This window comes from Sceloporus occidentalis, unplaced genomic scaffold (assembly GCF_023333645.1).
Source record: "Sceloporus occidentalis isolate IW3139 unplaced genomic scaffold, rSceOcc1.0.p SCAF_11, whole genome shotgun sequence".
Taxonomy (NCBI): domain Eukaryota; kingdom Metazoa; phylum Chordata; class Lepidosauria; order Squamata; family Phrynosomatidae; genus Sceloporus; species Sceloporus occidentalis.
This window is the reverse complement of record NW_028316991.1, coordinates 16141352-16165228: the sequence shown is the minus strand read 5'-3', so window position 1 is coordinate 16165228 and position 23877 is coordinate 16141352. Positions and strand designations below refer to the sequence as shown.

Below are 23877 nucleotides of genomic sequence, written 5' to 3'. Positions count from 1 at the left end.
GTCAACCAAACATTCTGAGTTTCTAGAAGAGTGGAACATCACGGATGGAAAAGAGGAAAGAGGGATTTCCATCCAACAGAGTAAAAGGTCCTCTTGCCGACTAGGTAGAATTTTATTGGCGTTGAGAACAAAGCAAAATAGTAAATAGCCAATAAAATAATAGTTACTATTATTTTTATTATTATTATTGCTGTTGTGTAATTTGTGTATGTATTTACAATAAATCATTGCTTTTTATTTCAGCAATTTCATGTGGAATTCCCAAAGCACCATTAAATGGAGGAATATTAGCTACAGATTACTTAGTGGGAACAAGTGTCACTTATTTCTGTAATGATGGCTTTAAGTTATCATCTAAAGAGCTTACCACAGCAGTATGCCAGCCAGATGGCACATGGAGCAATCATAATAAAACCCCTCGGTGTGTAGGTAAGCAAAAGGAGGACACTTCTGTGTACATTTGGCTCCACAAAAAATGGCTATGATATGTGTATATATATATATATATATATATATATATATATACACAATATATACCCCCATAAAAGACGCTTAGAGCTCCATGCACAGGTCACTCTTTCACCTTTACTTTGATCTTTTTGTAAACATGCTTTCACAGTCTATTTTTTCTGAGACCAGTAAAGAAAAAATCATTAATAATAAAATGACTATTGAATAAAATGAGCAATAGGTTTTCACACATGAAGCACATTGCTGTCCATAATTGTCAGAAATTGTTTAGTCAACTTGTGGTGTAGGCCATTAGATATTGTTGAAAAGTAAAAGGCATGTCAAGTATTGAAGAAAAATCACACAATTCTTAGCGGCTGCATTCATAACACGTTCTTTGGTCAACTAGCCTTTGCTGGTTATTTAGTTTGGAAAAAAGACGGCTTAGGGGGGACTTAATAACTATGTATAAATATATAAGGGGACAGTACAGAGATCACTCCCAGGACCTATTTATACCCAGGACTGTATCTATAACAAGGGGACATCCTCTACGGCTGGAGGAAAGAAGGTTTCTACACCAGCACAGACGGGGGTTCTTTACAGTAAGAGCGGTGAGATTATGGAACTCTCTGCCAGAGGAAGTGGTGATGGTAAACTCAATAAAAGAGTTCAAAAGGAGCCTGGACGTGTTTCTTTAAAGCAATAATATTACAAGTTATGGATATTAGATTAATAGGGACAGAACGTTGATCCAGGGATTTATTCTGATTGCCATATTTGGAGTCGGGAAGGAATTTTCCCCCTGGTATGGGGCAATTGGCATCTGCTTCATAAGGGTTTTTTGCCTTCCTCTGGATCAACACAGTAGGGACACAATATGTATATAGGTTGAACTTAATGGACTTTGGTCTTTTTTCAACCTTATGAACTATGTTACTAGAGTTATTTTCTTTTTTATTTTATCGATAAGTAAACAATAATCAACAAGCTTGAAGTGACTAAAACCCTAGTTTTTAATAAAAAAAACAACCACATTATTTTGGTTTATGACAAGGAAAAAGTAGGTAGGCCAAATCTTCCACCAAATTCTGTGTTTTTATAGATAGATAGATAGATATAGATATATTATGCCATGCCTATTCTCTTTAGAACACTGGTTTATTACAATTATCTTGGAAAAGTGGTTTGCATTCTACAAACTGTAGTTTTAGTAGTATAATACCTTTTTAAATTATTTCTATAATAGGCTTTTAGAATAATTACATGTAATAATTACAATAATTATTTATAACTACTGCGGTAATTTCAACTTAATTGAAATATAATTTCTTAAAAAGTAACTCAATATTGCAGCTTAATCTTTTTCTGCAAAATTCTGTACATTTCTGTATATATTTATTTAGAATGTAAGAGTTGCAAATATCTTGAAATCCTGGTATTTATACATTTATACACCATTTGGCACCAAATTTGCTAAATATAAATACAAGAGTAATTCTAGTAATTACTTTAAATTAAAAAAAGTACTTTAAAAAAAAAAGTCAATAATTAATATGCCAATGTTTGTTTTTCTGCAAAGTCGTCACATGTGCAAGCATAAATTCTTTCACCTTGGAACATGGAAGGTGGCGTATTGTAAATGGATCCCATTATGAGTACAAAACAAAAGTTGTTTTCAGCTGCGATCCTGGATATTTTCGTCTTGGACCTGCATCTATTCGGTGTCTTGCCAATGGAACATGGAGCTGGAGAAATGAAAGGCCTCACTGCCAAAGTATGTACTCGTTTACTCAAACTTCAACCGCCTTTCAACCAAAGCGATGGGTTTTTAAATTTAAACACATGGTTAAAGACGGTAGATCACTCTCAAAGTACACGGAGAGTACTCCAACTTTGCAGGTCTACAAGTTCTCCTTATAAAATGTCTCAACACCTAGACTTATTATGAGATAATAAATACATTAGAACTATAAAATATATCATAATTAACAAATAAAAAATATAAATTTTTTGTTAATTGAGAGCACAATTACAGATGGTAAAAGAACCTTGATTGACCTTGAACAACTCATCTCCGTCAGTTTGAAGTGAAACAATTTTGTAGTAGCGTGTTTATTCACCTGGAAAATCCTTTACAGGTTAATAAATTATAAGAATTATGTTCTCTATAAATGTTTTTACTTTAATAAACTATGCGTTAATGGTTTTACTGTCTCACATTGGATATCGGAAAAGATAAATGATCATCCAATTGATGAAGTGTGAACACACACGTTATAGCTCCAATCTCCTGGAAGAGAGAGAGAGAATGAAAATAACCATGTCAAATTGCATTCATTAACACAATATGCACAATATGTTAATCATGTATTCTTTCCTTTTCTTGTTTTCGTGAACATCGAATGACTATCCAGTATTTGAGTTAAACTTGCATCAGTTACACTGGGAGAGCTGGCCAGCGATATAGCACATGTGGGAAGCGTACTTAAATGGGGAGCTGGAGTGTTCCTTTAATGATAGAATGTATTGCTATATAATAACTAGCCAGTCATTGACTGATTTGGATGAATCATTTCTATAAGAGCGCATAGAAGCTATCAATCACAGGATTAGATTTTGCTAATGATACCTTTCGGAAGGCACATCGTAAAGTGCGCCTATAGTAACAATTGCTACAATAAGTTAGGGTAATATCAATTAGAGGACTAAATTATTTTATGTTAATGGAAACTAATAATAGTGTTGCATCCTCTTAACTTTGTAAATATAATGAGCTATAATTATAATACCACAGCAACACACACAGAGAATCGTTGATCTTAATATAATTTTTTTTTTGTTTGGTTCCCATGGTTCATTTATCTGTAGCTGTATAACTAGCATCTACTACCTATTAGTCATCACTTGCTAAAAATCGGAAAGGTTGGAGACTTTGTGCACTATGCTATTATTTCTAATTAAAAAAAAAATTATATTATAACATGTCAAGCAAATTCAAGAACTCCTAAAGTAATGCTAGTTTTATTAAATAACCTAAGTATCTTTATTTATCCTATCTATCTATCCTATCTATCCTATCTATCTACCTATCTATCTATCTCTATCTCTATCTACCTATCTATCTATCTATCTATCTATCTACTGTATCTATCATCTATCTGTCTGTCTTTCTATCTACATATATATAATAGTGTAAACTGTAAAGTGCTAGGTAAATCTGTTAGTGCTTGCTTAATAAAGAACAAAACAACTTCCGTCGATATTTCTGTTTATTATCCATCTATGAAAACAAAATTTGATTGAGTGCGATGACCTTTTAGATGAAGCTGTGTAATTAATGTAAATATGTGTTATATTTCTAGTGTAATCATTTTATAAATCATTTTGAATTTAAGAATGTAAGGCACTATTTCTAGTCAGTTAAATGCCATATAGGTCCAGTATAACCACAATGATTTTTTAGTCTTGGAGTCTTGGAAGTCTCGGGAAGGGTGTATGTCCTTTTTGTGTTTAAAGTTAACAGGTGCGTCTTGATTGCTACTTTAGTAGAACCTCGTTTTGGCATCAAAGTCATTTAGATGTTTTTTCTTTCACTGCCCAACCTCATCAAGTCCATACTCTGTCATTTATTATCCTGTCATTCAGACTATTCAAGAACTACCACTATCCATCTACATCTCAAACCATTCCCCACAAGATAGGAGGTTTCTGAATTATTTTACCATTGGATACAAAGGATGTTGACTTTACGAAGCACTGACCTCTAAATGACCTCATTGACTTTTTACCACGTGCTTTATAAAGATTTTATGTTTTAATCTTTAACACAAACATATAGTTTTTTTAACTTACAAACATATTCCTAATAAATACTTCATAAACTTTATTTCCAGTCACTTCCTGCGGAGAGCTTGCCGTGCCACCAAATGGAAAAAAAATTGGAACTCAGACAACATTTGGATCAACGGCGATATTTACATGTGATACAGGATATGTGCTAGTAGGCTCTTCTGTGAGAGAGTGCTTATCGTCTGGACTTTGGAGTGGATCTGAAACAAAATGTCTTGGTAACAATGAATTATTATTCTACCACAATCTCATGGAATGATGCATACTTTATTGGGGGATTCATTTTTGTAATGATGAACCAAATCTTCCAACATTTTTAGAAATAAATGAGAGATTTATGTTGACTGGGTGAAAAATCTTGATTACAGGTGGCAGCCATTAAGAGTCTATAGACGGATATATGTTTTTCTTTGAAAGTAGTATTGTAGATGCAGTTGAAGCTATCATTAAGCAGTTATATTGTGACTCAGGATGTCTTATTCGAGAGAGCCTTTAAGTGGAAGGTATTTCGAATATCACACAAGAACAGATAAATGTTTTTTGTAGCATAGGGTATAATTTCTATGAAAATTGAAAAAAATCAAAGAATGGGCAATTATATAAGATTACAGAAATAAGGTTGGGAATGTATAGATGTCATTAATAGTATTTTACATTGTATTTATACATAAGCTACTAACTTAAGCACTTATGTGCTGTAAATTGGATTTGTGAAGGGTATTCAAGGCTGAATCTAAATTTTGGTGAGCAGGGAGGTTGCATCAGACCCCCATCTGAAAGGAATTCTGCCAAGGATCAGTGTGGATAACCACATCTTATAGAAACACAAATATACATTGGACAAAGGATACATAGAAGTTTTTTGAAACAGAGAATGTAGAATTTAGATATCACTATAGATTTAATTACAGAGTTCATCAGATAATGGTATAGGTTCACAACTCATTGATACAAGTCATGACGTTTACAATGTATATAATTGCAATAAAGATGTCTGAAGCATTTCTTGCTTGCCTTTATTATAGCTGGCCATTGTGGAACACCAGAAATGATAGTCAATGGACAAGTAATTGGAGAAAATTATGGTTACAGAGACACAATTGTTTATCAGTGCAATCCTGGTTTTCGATTGATTGGGTCTTCGGTGCGAATATGCCAGCAAGATCATCAGTGGTCGGGTCAACTGCCTTCCTGTGTGCGTAAGTAAACATGTTTTATCTGCATGTCATGCATGTTTGTGATGATTGATCTTTCGCTTTTAAAGACTTTGCAGGATACGTTATGTCATTCTGGCAAGATTGTGTTTGTTTCGGACTTTATTTTTCTCCTAGCATCGGCGAAAAATGCAGAGTTTACAAAGCATATGTTCCAGTCCAAGCACAAAATGAATGAATATAACATGAACTACGGTTTTTGAAGACTTATCAGGATATAGAGTTGTCAGATGGTTAGATGATCAGTTTTTCATTTTATTTGGCCTCCTCATGAGATATTCTGCTCCTGTGCTCTAGTTGAACAGCTGTCTCATGAAAGTATTCATGAGGACAGATCCAGAGAAGGCCATTCACCCAATAAATCTACACTGACACTGATCACTGTCAGCCAAGAAAAATCTCCCAAGTACCGTGTGTCTTGCATTTTTTAATAAATGGAAATGTTCACTGGAGTGTTACGCTTTACATACATAGTAACGGTTGCATGAGTAATCGAATAATAAATGCAAATTAAGCTGGTATGTTATTCTGAAAAAGTATCACTCCAAAAATATTTTAAGATGCCATGCCCTTAGACATTAAATACTAATTTATAGGTAAGAGGTGCCCATCAAAAGCAACCAAAAGACCTTGGTCTTAAGAGATATCCTTTTAATGCTAAAAGGAACCCCCAATGATAGTTGATTGATGTCTGGTCAGATAATGATCAGAGGCATGAAAGACAGCTGCCGGACCGCAACGAAGGCTGAGAAGATCCTCACTGGGGTGTCAGTAATGATACCTCAGAAGAAGAATGTCCAAAAGAAGCTTGGGCATTTAAATCCCTTTTAATGTAACAGCCTTCAATACGATAACATTGTATCCATTGAGTATCTACCGCCAATGGTAGCTCCTGCAGGGCTAATTCCTTCAGGGGAGCAAGAAAAGCGAATCCCTGACATCTGCCTAGGACCAGCGTCCAGCATGTGATAAATGAAAGGATTTAATTTGTTGCATATGGTTGCATTTCGCAAACCCCTCATATATATTTTTACATAACAAAAGGGTGTCCTAAAAAAATATAAATGAGTTAAAATAAGAATTTAAAATTGACCATTAATATGGTGTATAGACTGGGGTTAAAAAAATATATTTTTTTTAACAATAGTGGAAATTTGATTTTGTGTCCAAACCAGTTAATTGTTTGAAGGTCCTCACTTTTTTGTTCGATAGACAAATGGTGGAAATCTGAATATATTAATTTGCTGTCGTTGACTCTTCTTACTGTAAGTTCTAAATCCTTTGTAATCAGGTTGAATCACACAAGGGTTCCATTAGTTTTCATGTTAAACTAAGGATAGTACAGGGTATTAAACCACAGGGAACGGCATGCTTCTTTATCGATAATCTTTAAACAAGGATGAATCTCTGTCAAACAAGACGTTCTAAAACTGTGGGAAAGCATTAAGAAAAGAGCTGGAAAATAATTGCTCCTGGGTCAGTGCTAACAGCAGAAAAGGTGAACGCGCTGTTTTTCAACATCCAATTATAGAAAACCATGCAGGCATTGCAGCAGCTCAACCGAACAGCATGGAAATATGCAATAAATATCTGATACTTCGATATATAGAACTTGCTATGAATGTAATTTTATCTTTCAGCGTAGACTTATATAAATGTAATTATTAAAGTCAATTAACTCGTAGGAAATAAGGCGCATGCATTTCACAGGAAATAAATGTATGGCTACCAGTATGATTGCTATTTTATGATATCCATGCAACATTTTGTTGTTTTGATCATAATCTATTACTGGTCACAGTCCTGTGGATGAAAATAGATAGAAAAATATATATATTGCTGATTTTTCTAAAACTAATGATCCAGTCAAAGAAGAGTCATTTTTATAACATAACTGTTCCTGTAAATTAAAAATTGAATTTACCCCATCCTTGTCCCCCCCTGCGGAAAACACTTTGCAGCACTGCTTGGCCTGCCCGCTTTTGGTTAATGGCACACATGGCTGTTCAGCCGGCTTTTATGTCATTGGCATGGATGGGTCCCAGTAGGGTTTAAGCTCCAATCCTACTGCTAGGGGCAAATGCATGTCCAGGGCCAGCTCTAAGCAAACTATGCTACCTACCAGATACCAATTTTACCAACATAAATGACACTCTGTAGGGGCCAAACACTCACCCATAGGTTGCACTAAACCACTTACCAATGAATGGATTATTGTATAGTTATAGTGCCTTAGATTTACAGACTTTACTGAGAGGGTAGTAGATAAGTTTAACATCTTCCCAGCAAAGGTCGTAGAGATTAACACAGTAAGGGAATATAAACATGCATGGTATAGGCATATGGCTATCCTGGATCTAAGTAAAGACCAAGGACTGATTAAAATTTAAACTACAAATAGCCATATGCCGGGCTGGATGCACACAGTCAACTCTAAAGTCTTTTGATGCATTGCATTCTACCGTATATATATATTATATAATAATTTTATTTGTGATCATAATTTTATGCTGTTTTAGTTTCCTGATAATGACAATTATTCAGACGGTTGGTGGAGATATTGGTTGACAATTTGGATATTAGCAATACTGTACTATATTACTAGGTTTACTCTTTTATATGTTTTCCTTTCAAACTGCATGACACTGATTTAACATATATTTTGTAGAACTTTTTATATTAACTAATAATCAGCTAATCATGATTAGGTAAGAAAAAACCTGTATGTTTATGTATGACATAAATCTAAAGAGATAGATGATTGATACAACTGTCAAGTAATTTAGATTATACTGTATATATGTGTGTATATATATATATAATATATATATATATATATATATATATATATATATATATATATATATATATATATATATATATATGCATATTTTTGTCTGTTACATGGTAGCTATTAGCTGTGGCCATCCTGGAAGCCCAATTTACGGACGGACAAGTGGAAGCGGTTTTAACTACAACGATGTTGTTACATTCTCTTGTAACACTGGATATGTCATGCAAGGACCAACGCGGGCACAGTGCCAAGCCAACCGGCAATGGAGTCATCCTCCCCCCATCTGCAAAGGTAGGCTAGTAATACATTTTATGTAACAGAACACTAAAGGAACACTCCAGTGTTCCAAGCAGAATCAATTATGTAGCTTTTGGAGAAGCTGAATCTTCGGAGTTATGGTGCACAGCCTCATCCTCGGTCCAAGGTTTCACCCCAACAATTGACTGATTTAAGCAGCTAATCATTATCAGGACGGCTCTGTCATTAAAATTAATGGGATCAATTTCTGTGCATTCACCAGTCAGCTCCAGCGGTGGTTTGGCCAGCATTGCCCTCAGGAACGCTTGCCAAGCCGGCACTGAATCTGACAGGCTGTAGGTATATAACACGATAGGAGATGTGTTCCTGCCAAACACATCTACTACCTACCAAATTGCATGGAAAGGAGGTAGTGGGGAAAGTGGTTAATGGATATGAGAGATTCTGCTGAACTCCCCATCAGAACACCACAAAAAAAAAAAAAGGAACCACTCAGTCATCCTGTGCATTATGATGCCAGGAGTGTCACTTTGTGAGATCTCCCAGAGTTCTCCTACTACCTCTTTCTATTTACTAAGAAATTGAAGGAGCAGTGACTGAGCTTAACATTTGGAATAGACAAGGAAAGGGAGATTATGTTCACAGAGTGCACAGAGTTATGCACCACTACCTTACATCCAGATTTACCCTTTTAGATCCACCAATGAGCTACCATACCTGTTGTCTCTGGAGAATTTTTTCCCTCAGTTTTCATTTTTCAGTTGTATCTGTTTATACCTGAGTAGAGTGTATATAAATCATTACCTAGCGACCCTCACAAAGCCTACTCCTGACTATCACTTTTACACCTTTTTCCTTTTGTTTTGTTCTGCTGTGTGATATGAATAACCATTCCCCCTTCTTTAACAACATGAGTAGATGCACCTATCTGAAGTTTCTGGAACAAGCTTAGATGTATGTAAATGAAATTCAGTCACAGGGGCTGCACTTACATAATATCCTGCCATGATGACCATCTAACTTTTATATTTAATGCTTACGTTGAATGTTTAGGGGTTTTCTTTATTATTTTTTGCATATATTTATTATGAAATGACAATGCTAATAATAAAAGTGTTTAAAAAAAAAAAGACAAAGGCTTACGCTTTTTCTATGCTTATATCATCTGGCCACGTTTATCCTATATTCTTACCCAGGAACTCTGGGTTTGACCCAGAGACTCCGTGTGAAGCCCTGGTTCTAAGACTTGTGAAAAGGAAATTACAGTTATTCAAAAATTGCCATAAGGCTATAATTTTGTGTATTAAAAATATATCACTTTTTATATCAATTTTAGATGTTCACATTTTAAACAGGCTTTAGATTGTAGCCAAGGATTTCTATAGTTCACTTTTTGGTTTCTGAGTTTGGTTCATAGTGTATACAAATAAACAAAAGAATTAGCAGGGAAATAACTATAAAGCATATTTAGCACTATGAGTAGCGACGGTAACTTTTTTCATCTAGTTTATCTGGTTGACAAAGTGTTTATATCATTGTCCGATATATTTCCCTGGATACTGGTAAAATATTATCAATCAGAATTCTATAAATCTCCAAAGCAATTAAGGAAACAGAACAGAAAGGGGTTTCTAAATAACCTTGCTAAAGTATCTATGTCAAATGGAGGTTAGTAATAAATTACAGTTGTTCCTTTGAGATAAAGCTATGAAATGTCATTTCTGAGCAATCAGAATTACTTATACATCAGCCCTTTTGATTTTTAAGTTAGTCCCTTTTCACCATATCACTTCCATGAATCATGCTATCGCATACAAAATGTCAACCATCAGTAAATACGACCCTGTACAACTCTGGTGAGACTCATAAACAAACAAATTAATTTGAACCTCAAAGTGCAGATAGATGTCTTGCCTTCATGGTGGAGGAAAACAGAAGAACTTTTGTTATTTCACCTTTTACACTTAACACTGCTTTGTGCTCTGATTGAGGGTCATGAACCAGAAGTTGAATTGATGAGAGTTTTAGGTAGAGTAAAGTCATAAAGATTAACTTTGAAACGTATTATGCATAAAACATAACTACATGAACTGATTAAGGTTTATGGCCGTAGACTATGATAAAAATGTTGATGTGCTGAGTTACAATATGGAAATCATATGAATGAGTTTGCATCCCAAATTTTCATGTTAGCGAGCATACTGACCTTATTCAATGTATTCACTTCTATAACACAGTCCTGTACAACAAAATGAGGTCTACTTTAAAATTTAGCACAGCTAAAACACAAGAAAACAAGTTTGGGAGTAGGACCGGTGCATTCATTTGAGTTCTAAGTTCAGTTTCCATTGACAAACCTGGTGTTGGCACGGGATCAACCTAGAGAATTTGGAGAAGCTTGTTAGGAAATAAGAAGGACTAAAAATACTCTTTAATTACAAGAACATTCCAAGGGGACATTTCTCTTTATCTCCAGACTGTCTTTCTAGTCCTTAGTGAATAAGCATGTAGAGTGTGCATAGCCAACAAGACATACAACCAAGATATGACATTCATATTGAAATTCATTTATGACAGTTTAAGGTTTTTATAGAATTCTTGCTTTTGAGTAATTTTAGTCCCACATTTAAATGTATTACTAAATAAAGCTATTATATATTTTTTGACAAGTGGTCAACTGTAGTGATCCTGGAATTCCAGAAAATTCCTTTCGGGAGAGTAAGATAGAACACGGAAACTTCACTTACGGAACAGTGGTGTTTTACGATTGTAGCCCAGGATACTCGATATTTGGATCACCTGTGCTAGTTTGTCAACCAAATGGACACTGGGACAAATCACTTCCAGAGTGTACTAGTAAGTAGAACTATTGTGAAATGACATTCTATTCATAAGTATGTGAGTGCAGACTTCATCAAGAAAATTGTAAATTGCTAGAATAATGAAAATATTTTTGAGAATTCATAATTTTATTACTCAAAATATGTTTACCTTAAAAATACTACCGCAATTTATCTAATATTTTGTAATGAACACAGCAGCATAATTTTGTGCTAAACCATAGGGGTTTTAATAATTTTAAGTTTGGGACATGTACTATGAGAATAGTTTCATATTGGTGGTTTTAAAGCAAAAACATAGAAATCAACGTGTAGTATGTATTGGGAATAAAACGCACCATCTCTGTTGTTCAGTGATTGACTGTGGCCATCCTGGAGTACCTCCAAACGCAATTCTTTCGGGAGAAAAGTTTTCATTTGGATCTACAGTTCACTATTCTTGCACAGGAAGGAGAACCTTAGTAGGCCATTCTACAAGGACCTGTCAGTTAAATGGTCAATGGAGTGGATCTTTACCTCACTGTTCAGGTAAACAAATATATATATATATTGTTTCCATCAACATTGTATCTTTATATAAAATAAAACTGGTTATCAATATATAAATTAAGTATAAATTAAATCATTATTTAATAGTGCAATTATAGAAACATTGACTCTGACCACAGATAAGAACCATTCAGCCCATCTAGTCTCCTCTTTTTTTTCCTGATGCAAAAGGCTCAGATCTTAATCGGTCCTTGTCTTAGTCTTGTCTTCAGGATAGCTTTATTTCCACCGCAATGTGCTTAAATTCGAGAGGCTGCTAGTTCTGCCGAGAGGCTGTTAAATATAAACAAATATCGCACGTACTATGTTCCTGGTTGATATTATCACACCTTTCCCGTTGAATTTAAGCATTTAGACACCTTATCTACTGGTAGAAATTAATGTGGCGTTATGAAACACATTTTAATTATCAGGTTTATCGATACCCTACAGAGAAAATGACAGACACTGCTGAAGGCGGATGCTAGTTAAAGACCAGAAATCAATATAGTGTTTTGTCATTTCAAAAGTGCAGAAACACAATCAATAATACAACTCACTAGTGTATTCCTTCGTGTGTCCTTGTATGAATAAAACACCAGGTTACTAAGACATCTGAGCCTCCAACACAGATCAACTAATCAAATATAGGTAAAAACCACAAATAATCATGACAAGAAAATCGATAGGTGATCCAGTATCCCTTTAATTTAGGGATTGCTGTATAAATGTTTTATGTTATATTAATTTTTTGTAAGTAGTGTGACGACAAAGACTTATTTCCTACATACAAATATTTAGACCCTGTGTTTGGCTGTAGTAGAAAATAAATGCGTACCCTCTTTCCACACCCAGCGTATGTGGTTAGTAATAAGCACTTTGGGAGCCATCCATGTTCATTTTGTTTTAAGGGTGAATAGGGGTTTAAAATACAAACTAAAATTTGAAAAATAACTTTTTTTTCATCCAGTGCACCTTTAGGTTCTAGGAGTATGGACAGTTAAAATCACTGTTGATCCCTCATCCAGAGATGCAACCTGTAAAGAGAAAAGTGGTTTTACACTTAGCTTTGAAGGCTATCTTCAATAGCGTAAAGTAATTTTCACTGTCCTTCCTCCAAGCACCCAAAGGCTGCAGTGGATGGACCTTGCCCCACTACCTGGGATACTTACAGGTAGGGAGAAGGTAGGGTATTTGTTTGTTTACATTTTAACTCCTTCTATCCCACAGCAAAGAGAATGGTCAGCACCCCTTCTCCCTCATCCCACCGCATAGTTTATTGTATTAAGGGGTCATATGTGGACTCAACATGCAAAGGCTTACTTACAAGCTCTTGGGCGATCGTTAGCCCCCCTTCGTTCCTAGGGTGCCAGCAAACTTTTATTTTGTATTTGTCTATTTTTTTTATTTACTTTTGGGCTTAATTTCATAATTGGGATAAAAAGAGTAGAGTAGAGTATAGTATAGTAGGTTGAAAAAAGACTTCAGTCCATCAAGTTCAACCTTTCACACATATCTAGTTCTAAAGTTGATCCAAAAGAAGGTAAAAAAAACCCTACTTGGGGCAATTACCAATTATGCCACAACAGGGGAAAAAATTCCTTCTTGATTCCATAGCGGCAATCAGATTACTCCCTGGGGCTTAGCATCTAAAATTTACTTGTTGGAATACTGTTCTATTTACTACTTATAATCACAGTTTCATCTCCTTGAGGACTAAAAAATATGCAAGTTCCTATTTTTCAGCTCGACTATGTGCGGCATGAGATGTACTACAAATTTTGCTCAATTTAATCATTACTTTGTAGGTGACACATCGGGATCATGTGGCGATCCTGGGATCCCTTCTCATGGTTCCAGGGAAGGTACAGAATTCAAAACAAGGAGCACTATGAGATTTAGCTGTGAAACAGGTTATATACTTCATGGCTCGGAGGAGAGAACATGCCTAGGCAATGGGACATGGACGGGAAGACAACCGGAATGTAAAGGTATGTATTCACAAGTACCTTTGCAAGAACGCTTAATAGCCTTGCAGACCTCACAGTGCATGAGACTACTCTATTTCTTCAAAACAAAGCAAGAATTCGGCGCATACTGCTCGAAAAATACTACAAGCACTAAAGCATAAATATTGAGGATTCTGTCACAGTATATGGCCAATTGCCTTTTTTTTGCTTTTGGGTTATGTGCTCCCCTATTTTGTATATTTTTTTGTGCAGCTCTATTTATTGGCCGAAATAAATGTACCTTGTGACCTAAATGTCATATGACATGATATAACTGTCCTGATAAAAAAAATTATGTACAGTGGGCAGAAATGTTGGGCAGAAAGGCACTACTTCTGATGATTTTAGAATATAGGCAAAGGGTTTTGCTCACCTGTGAAACAAAAAGTAGGTGTCTATAAATGTTAAGCTCCCCTATTTCTCGAAGGGACTGGGATCCCCTTAGTGCTTATCTGATGTCCCCTGCGCTGCCCGTTTACTAGTTATTTGTTGTTTTGTATACTGCCATCATGTTCCGCAGCCCTGTACAATGGGTAAACATGACATAACAAGAAGTTCATAACGTAACAATTCGACTTACAGAAACTAAAAGTTGCAATAAAAAATATTTACAACATAATGATTCGCTAATGTTCTAGGTCATGAAAAAAAACTGTTTCCGTAAGAAAATTGCTTTTCAAGAACTGATTAAGGGGGCAAAAGGCTTAATGGTGGCATGCATTATGTAACCAACCTACATTACCCCCATTCCTTAAAATATTATCATTTTGATCAAGCATGATTTTTTTTGCTTATTCCAGAGAAAATCTTTCCCTTACCTGAAAAAAAATTTTTTAAGCCTTTCATGGCAAGGGTAATTCCATCACAAGCTATTTTTTTACGTTTCTATGTGTGTTTAATTGTAATAATTGCCCTTTTTTAATGTTCAGTGTACCTACACAAATTATATGCTTTTTTCCAAGGATAGATAGGGCATTCTTGTGATACAAGTTTTATTTGTATTATCCATCATCTGGTATAAATCATACAGGTAAAAATAAAATGAGGAAGATGAATGGCCTAATATTTTTAAAATGATCTTGCAAAAAAACAATGTTGCAGAATCTTGTAATACCTTTTTTATTGGACTAACAGTATTTAAAATAATAGACTAGCTTTCGGGAGTCCTCCCTTTATCAAGTCAAAAGCATTTCTGACCAAGCAAGTGAAAAACTACAGTAAAATGATCTTGAGAGAATAAGGATGACAGAAGGAGATCCAGATCCTCGAAGAGGTCTTCACTGAATTTCCAGCCCTGCTAATATTTTTTGATTAGGTTCCATCAAATTACTTGAAATTTACTTCTGTAAGGTCTGCTCATTCACCGTAGATTTCATGGTAACAAGCCCTTGAAATAAAGTGAAATAAGATTGGCAGCCGTCTCGATTGTCAAATTACATATAAAATAGATTAATGCTTAAAGCTGCGCATTAGAGATAATATTATCTTAAAATCAATGTGTTATAATGGACATTAAAAAAAAATATATATATTTTAAGGTTTATTGAATATAAGAATACTTTTTACTAGCAAATTTCCCTGTTTAAAAGTGAGTTTATAAACACAACCATCACGTCCACCAATGGGGTTTACATTTCTTAAATTTAAGTATTTAGCTGCTGTTATATATTCATCGCCTATACTCCCAATCCAAGTCTAGTTTGTCTACTGTTGTTTTCTTTTAGATAAATTATCTTAATCCACTCCAGATAAAGGCCTTATATGTGGTTTAGATCTCTGGCTAAAATAGCGGAGATAAATTAATCCCCCCTGTCCTATTTATGAAGCTATACTGAGTCCTGGGTCCCTGGTGTGGGCACGAGGATATGTTTTCAGATGCCAGTGCCTCGCCGCAGGATTCATGGTTCCGGAGAAGCGTGGCACAGACTTTCATAGTGGAAATTACAGTTCAAGGGAAATCTCTCATATCCCTAATTGGGCCCAGTGAGGCAATCCACCCCAGGTAATGAGGAAGGGTGTCAGCCTAGACTAGAATTTGCCGCTGGTATGTGCATAATTCCCAAGTGCCATTATTTAGGTGGGACAGTCCTCTTTTTAAACCAAAATCTCTCTGTCTATTTTCTTCCTGTTTAGGAAGGTTTGGGTATTTAAAATCACAATAATGTGCATACAAACATAAGAAATTGTGTTTATACAGGAAACTCTGTGAGAAAAGGATATTCTTCTTGTAAATTCCTTACCAATTACTGAGACTAGCTAAGTGGAAGCGATGCTGACACAGCCGGGAAGGAGCTGTTCTTTTGTTCCTTGAAGTTCCTTCACAGGGCCACCCTTAGGAAGGGGTGAGCACATTAAATGGGTCTGCATGTGGTCACTGCCACTTCTGTACTCACCACCTCTGCTATATCTTCTGTTCAACATGTAAATGTTATGCACCATGGGTTCTTGTGCCATTTAATAGAATGTATGGACTGTCATTCGATTATTCTGTCTCCCTTCTTGTTTAAAAGTCTACCTACCATTTTATTGACAAACACCCAACAACACTCCGCCTCATTGTACTGATGCCCAACCACTGTTATGGTTACAGCATAATAGTCCAATCCAGCTAATATCACTGCCCAATATTTTGCAGCCCCCCCCCAAGAAATTCTGTGGACCACAGTATTACATATTAGCAAAATAAGTGAATTTACATATTATGGCCTGCAGCCATGCCCAGACTGGTCCTCTGGCACAGAGGGCACATGCCTAGGGGCTTGCTAGCTGACAGATAAGTAAGTGTGTGGCGTTGTCAGTGTGCACGGTCACATAATGTGTTACCGTGCATGTCCATGTTGTTGCGTGCACTTACGCCATCAAGTGGTTTTGCCTTAAAGTTTCAAGACTGCCCATTATCGCCATTCTGGCCCTGCCTGCAGCTTATACAAAATACCAAATCACAAACCAGAACAATATAGCTTTATGTTGATGCTGTGACTCTTTTGTTTTATATTTCAACGTTCAGTAAAATACAACGCAATAGCTACATTAAATTTTTTGCACACATCTCTGCTTTAGTTGTCTAATGTTGTTTCTAACAGATGTTCCTCTTTTTTTTTTATTTATTTTTTTTAGACAAGGTGGCTTATTTTTCACACTTGCTTTTAACAGGTTGTCTGAAAAGAACATTTACACTGTTCCCTTTCAAAACACATTAAGAAAGAAAGGAAATCTATTAAACTCAGGAGAATATGACCAATCCAGCTCTTAGCCCTCCATTTCCTCCCAGCTGTAAGGAACAAGCACCATGAAACTCTTTATCGTAGTCTTTTGTACTGAATAGTTTACAATACCGGACCTTTATCCTTACCTTCTCTCCAGCCGCACAACCTGTCCTATTCTCTGCTGAAGAGACGTTCCCTGTGTCGTACTTATGTGACGTTGCATCTTTTATGAGCGCACGTTGTAAATTTATGAATGCCAATACATATACATTCCTCATGTCTTCAGTACTTACAGTACTGGTCCATCCATTGAGCTACTGTACCATTCTTTGGGTGTGTTTTACGTTTAGATTTTTTTGTGTACCAGACTCCAGTTTTGACCTGCAAGTGTATGCTACCTGTCCTTCTAATTTTATGAATATCTCTCATCCTTTGATACTTTGCATTAGTTTCTCAAGTGTTGGTGGATGCATAGAACCCATAGACTTAATCTCTGGGATTTAATTAATGAGGCTGAAGAGTCCCAGCATCCACAGACTACCCCAGGAACTCAATGTCTAGGGCAAAGGCGCTGTTGTGAGTTAAGAAATAGGTTTATTATGCATTCTTCTCCTCGTTGAGGAGCCACCCAATGACAGTAACCCATTACAGCTGCTTAATATACATTTTTTAATTATAGTGAATAGGATTCAAACCCCGTTCATAAACATTACTTTCATCTGCAGTGAGGAAGTGCCCTTATAGAGTTGTAGATTATTAGTCTTATTATGCATGTTTTTATTCCGTGTTAGAATTTTAGTACCATAGAGAGTGAACACTCAATCTATACTTAACTTGACATTTATGAGTCTAAGTCATCTATGTGCTTATATGTTGGGAAAACCTACACAAGCAACGTGAAAGTTATGGGAGCGGGACTAGTTATGAAAGGTTTATACTGTGCGTATGTCATCTTATTTTCCATGTAGTTTAATATTATCTGTAATCCTACACATAGCTACCATAATTTAATATAGTCAACATTTTTTGGTATAGTTAGAGGTGTGATTAGGGGACACAAGCTTTTTGTGTGGCCATTTATGTAACTAAGTAAATAATTTAGAAGGATAAATTACCTTATTTTACTTACACATTTAATCTTTAAGCACATGTTTGCTGTTTGTATACACATTACTGTGACTTTTATGCCTGGAGAACACCGAAATACACTCATACCCAGAAAACGTTCCGATACAGGGACAGTTCCTCCTAATGAAGGTCTCTTGGATGGCTCAATCCTGAATGTCTGTGATAAAGAGTAATGATACAGTAACTCACCTTAGCACATGGAATTGTAATGAACAAGGAGAAAAAAGACATCAAAGATGCTCATTAAGAGCAGACTTTTTATCTTAATATATTCACTCATTGCATTTTTTATGTGTTCTTGTTTGGAGAGCCACCAAGGAAGTTCACTTCTGACAACGTTTTTGATATAGAAACCTCTAAGCCTTAACTAAATCCCATACAGAAAATCTTCATAGTGTTGCTAAATAAAAATGTATTTATTCAATGAATTAAGACATTAGATAAATTAGATGAAAACAATTAATATTATTTATTACAGTGATTTACAGAATTAGTGGCTAGTTAATGGAACCCTTTGTGTCCATAATAGCCGTACCTATATATTTCTATAACTACAATTTCCATGATGTTCATCTAGCAATACGGCTGGCTGAATATTATTGTAGATGCAGTCAACAAAAGTTAGTTTTTTTCCATGTAGACGTAGTGTACCCCCAAGCTCAATCTATAGATACAGCAACTATTCCCAGAATAATCAAAAAATCAAGGTAGTTACAGTCAAGTTAATGTTGTGTATTGTAGCTCTGAGGTATAACAAATGGTTGTTAGATGTAGTAAAAGAGGGACATAACGTGTTGGAACCAAAAAGTGCTGTTGTTATTTTTCTCATGATGTTCACCCAACCAAATGGATGACTGGGAATTATGAGATGTGCATTCCACAGCAGCTGTAGTACCAATTCATAATGATATAAAAGTTATTCTTTGGTACTCCAATTGTTGAGTACTCATTTTGCCATGATGCTTAGCATACAAGAGAGCTGAGAGTCATGGGAAATGGAGTCTCACCAGCTGGAGTATTCATTAACCTTAGTGCAATGTATGTTTGAAATAAACTACTTGGTGTCTGCAGCATGCAAACTGTGTCTCTGCCCAGGTGGGGACTCCATGCCTGTGAAGGAGCAGCTGGGGAGGAAACCAGCTAGAGGGAGAGAGCAGACAAAACAACTCTGACAGCAAGTGGTGTACTGAATTAAATAAAATCTTTTTGTTGCACTCACTTTTGTTGCACTCAGGTGTTTTTTTGGCTCTCTGTGTCCAGGCCTATGACCCTGCCCATTTATTTTGTAAATAAAGCATTAATTATGATAGTACTTTTTACTTCATTCTTTATCTTAAACCCTCATAATTATTTTTTTTAACCTATCTATTATCTTCTGGCACACTCCAGCTTCTGCACTCATGATCTGGAAGCACCCTTGGAGCCCAGGAGAAAAAGAGTACCACCCCATTTAGTCTGAAGCACAGCTGGGAGAAGCAACCTTCTTCTGGCACACTGTTTAACCTACCTACAGAGTACACATTACCAAGTATTCTAGTAACATACATAACTACATCACAAATGTGGTGTATTCCGGCACAAAACTTTGAAAGACTGGTGAGTCTCCATAGCGTCCAAGCGTCATGCCTTTAAAATGCGGAGAGTGATATGATGTCATGTCCAGGCGCTGAACAGTAAGGATTGGCGCGGAGGGGGCAGTTGGTGCCTCTACCCTGGGTTAGGCCTAGGGCAGCACAGAAGATATACTGCTGTATAGTGGTGACATTACTGCAAAACTTCATTTGAGTTAATCTTTTGTTGTTGAGAAATATATTTCCTATGTTGGAATTTATCTGTATGAAAATAGAAACTCATGATATAAAACATGATGCAGTATCCAGCTTGTTTGACATCACTCAAGGGCACCATTAAACCATTGAACCCACATTTTCTTTGTCAAAGCAACACATTACATTGGATCACAAAGCATTTGTAAGTGAGTTATCATGGGTTTTCTCAGCATTTTCTTTGTTAGTTTTAGTTTCATGCCACCTTTCCATTAAATATTCATTCTATGTTGATCTGTAGGAGAAATCCTATTTAATAAAAATCAAGTCCCACGTTACCGTACTAATGATTCCATCAGCTCTCTTTCTGCATTGTGAAATGTACTATGACTGAGAAAACAATTCATTCTTCATTCTCCCGTGTCTCCTGCATTGTAACATCATTCCATCTCGGTATAATTGAGCCTTGGGAAGACACACACCGAATCTAAATTTTATTATGAATGCTTATTCACCCGATACGATAGAAAGATGCATATCAGTAAATGGTTCAGTAACAACCTTATTCAGTGAATGAAGTGGCATATGTGTGAAAGATTCAGCACAATCTTGTCACAACATATTAAATAATTAAACACACTTCTTGCAGAGACATAGCCAAAAATCCACTGTGGCAAAACTTTAAGGAGTGTGAACACAGCTGCGATAGCTAATTGGTAGTAAGAGAAACCTAAAGTACTCCATAAAAAATGTGTTTTTCTTAGAACATTTTATCACAGTACATAGGTGACACTGACAAGCTATTAACACATCGGTGGGGATACAAGCTTAGCATATTCAAAGAGATGCTTAGGCCATTTAGTTTACAGCTTACGCTTAACCGGTACATTTAACAAGTTATCTGGATGTGTGAAACAAGAAGGGTGTTATGGGCGATGGAGAAGAGGCTGAAGAGGTTGGAGTGGGCTTAGGTGGAAACTAGTGCAGCTACTAATTCAGTGGCACATCATATATGAATGTTGGAAAACAGCTAAACTTTTATACCTCTGTATGTCTCTCCATGTGCACTGCAGGTTTTGTTTTTCTCAAAGTTTACCTACCTCATTCCTTTGTAACTAGTTTCAGATATCTCCTGGCTAAAAAAAATAAATAAAAAAAGTTTTTTAATGAGGATATACACCGTGAGATACAAGAATAAAATTTCTTTAGTTGATACAAAGTTCCAGCTTTGGAATTATACCTTGGCAACAGCTAAGATGATCTCAACAGGAATGACAAACTCAGTGTTCCCAACCATTGTTGCTCATGTGACCTTTCTGAATTATGAATTTATTGTAAGCTCACAAGAGCAGAACCCTCATCTGCTTCTATACCAGTATGCCTTTTGTTTGTTCATGATGTTAATTTTGTGTTCTCTCCTTTTTTTGTAATAGCTCCGCAGAATCTGCTTGGGCTCTATAAATAAACTGTAATAATAATTTAAAAGAAGTTTGTGACAAATCACAAATTACCAATTTAAATCCAATATCTGTTGGTTTGTGTGTCTGTCTGTCTACGATGTTGAAACTCGAACCGTACAAAATGACTAAAAGAGAGATATTATACTTAATATATTAATATTATTACAAAAATACATTTTCATCTTGTGTATGTTGTATTGCAGTATGTAATGTGAATAATACATTGCATTTTGCTTGGTAGCCGTTCAGTGTGGGAATCCTGGAACGACTGCGAATGGAAGGGTTTTCCGAATAGACGGAACCACGTTTCCTAGCTCAGTAATATACTCTTGTCTGGATGGGTATATACTTTCGGGATCTAACATCAGGCAATGCACTGCCAACGGAACATGGTCGGGAGCTCTACCAAACTGTACAAGTAAGTTTGAACAGTATCTTGAGACCAAGATTTCAACAACGGATAAAAATGACTTATCTCCAATAAGAAAAGATAGAAAAGGATTGGGTTATTTACAATAAACATAAACATGTAGCGTCCGTTAATAGTGGTGATATCAAATACAAGACCAAGGGACTGAATGCCTTTCTATTACTGAATCTTTAAAACCACATACTATTACTCGCCTATCAAATGAGGGATTACAATTTCCTCAGGTTAGAAATGAGTATGAGAACGCCATAATTTAGTAACTAAGGTCAAGCCCAAAGGGATCTGTTCTTGTGTACTTTTAGGCAACAGAAAATAAATGGAAGGACTGATTTATCATTCATGAAAGGTACTGTCATGTACTCCTTGGTGTAGGGTAATAACCAGGGCTGCCATCAGGAATTTTGGAGCCATGTACACATGTATCTGCCTGGGCCTCCCCATCAGCTTAGCAACCTCTTTCCATGTTCTCTAAGGCTACTTCTCTTTCTCAGTTCCTATATTCATTTGTATGTCTCCCCAGAACCCCTGCCTCTAATCTCAGTCTCCAAACCCATCCGCCACCTTCTCCCTCGTGCCCATACCCCTCTTCCTTCCTACCCCACCAGTGCCTGTACACCTCTGTCCCCCCCAGTGTCTGTACCCATCTGCCCCATCTCTCCCCATGTTCCATACATATTTGTTCTTTTGTGTCCATAACTTCATGCCAAACCCACCATGTGCCCATCACTCCTGTACCAATACTTCCCTGTCCCCCTCACCCTCTGCATACACCTCTATGCCTGCCTTTCATGCGTGTTTACAGGCCCGGTGCAAGCAGGGAGCCTGAGGTAATGTGCATGATGTCTTACCTTTTACTTCCATTTGCTGGCACGACTTGTGAGACAAACGATAAAGGTAGGCACAAAGGGACAGTAAAGCTCCATGAGGAGCACAGCTTTAACCCTAGAGGCGGCCCTGGTAAACAGTGTCCACAAAAAAACCCCACTATAGCTAAAATGACTGATTTCTTGAAGGTGGAAACAAAAACTTCTATGTTGATGTTATGTATTTTCTCCACATTAATAATTTCGCTAACATCCATGTTGCCCTCAAATCTATCCAATGCAGTAATCAGCTGTGGTGATCCCGGTGTCCCCGCTAATGGAATCAGATATGGAGAAGACTACATAGTTGGCCAAAATGTAACCTATGTATGTCACCCAGGGTACACAATGGACCCCAAAAGCTCAGTTACACGTATGTGTACAAGTAATGGTACATGGAGTGGCTCTATCCCATCTTGCAAAGGTATAGTAGTGTTTTGTTTTGTTTTATTTCTTTGGATCTTTTTATGTTTTCTGGAGGACTTGACATGAACAAAATGTACAGAAATATTATGAATCTTTGTTAAGCAACTCGCTTCTCCAGCCATTGTAGTAGCTGTGTAGGATCTGAATGGATTTTTATAAATAAAAATATAGTAATAATTTAAATTAATAGGATTTTAAGTTATTTCATCTGGCTCATCTAGAATTTCAGTGGCAAAGAGTTGTGTTTTTCAATCTTATCTGGCTAATATGGTATATATATTTCGGCCTCTTCCTCTTTAAAGGACATATGTGTAATAGTTACATGACAAATTCACTTTATTTAGCTCTATAGTCTCTATAATGACTCAAATAAAAATCAATTTGCAGTAACGTGAAACAAATCACTATACGCTTTGTTCTAAAACTAACTTATAGAAAGTGAACTGGAATCACTGAAAGGCGTATTGTATATGTTTGTACTTACAGTAAATAAACCATTAGATTTGAACTGAAAATGAAAAAAACATGTGTGAATGAGCAAATATGTCACAGCTATGTTTAAGTGTATAAAAGTACATAACCAGAGTAAAGTGCTTTAAATACAAAACACATGATAAGGTGACTTAACCCCTGTCTATTAAGCGGAATAACAA

General features: G+C 36.1%; 1 protein-coding gene across 1 annotated transcript in view; it reads left to right on the top strand.

The window, feature by feature from the left end:
* LOC149305636 (CUB and sushi domain-containing protein 3-like) overlaps positions 1 to 23877 on the top strand; it is a 403051-nt gene that overhangs the window by 359463 nt on the left and 19711 nt on the right. Inside the window, exons 52-61 of the mRNA XM_089477264.1 lie at positions 244 to 429; positions 2033 to 2227; positions 4347 to 4520; positions 5328 to 5501; positions 8428 to 8601; positions 11239 to 11424; positions 11763 to 11936; positions 13745 to 13927; positions 21747 to 21923; positions 23043 to 23222. Coding sequence (XP_089333390.1) covers positions 244 to 429; positions 2033 to 2227; positions 4347 to 4520; positions 5328 to 5501; positions 8428 to 8601; positions 11239 to 11424; positions 11763 to 11936; positions 13745 to 13927; positions 21747 to 21923; positions 23043 to 23222 — 1803 coding nt within the window. The remainder of the gene's footprint in view (positions 1 to 243; positions 430 to 2032; positions 2228 to 4346; positions 4521 to 5327; positions 5502 to 8427; positions 8602 to 11238; positions 11425 to 11762; positions 11937 to 13744; positions 13928 to 21746; positions 21924 to 23042; positions 23223 to 23877) is intronic.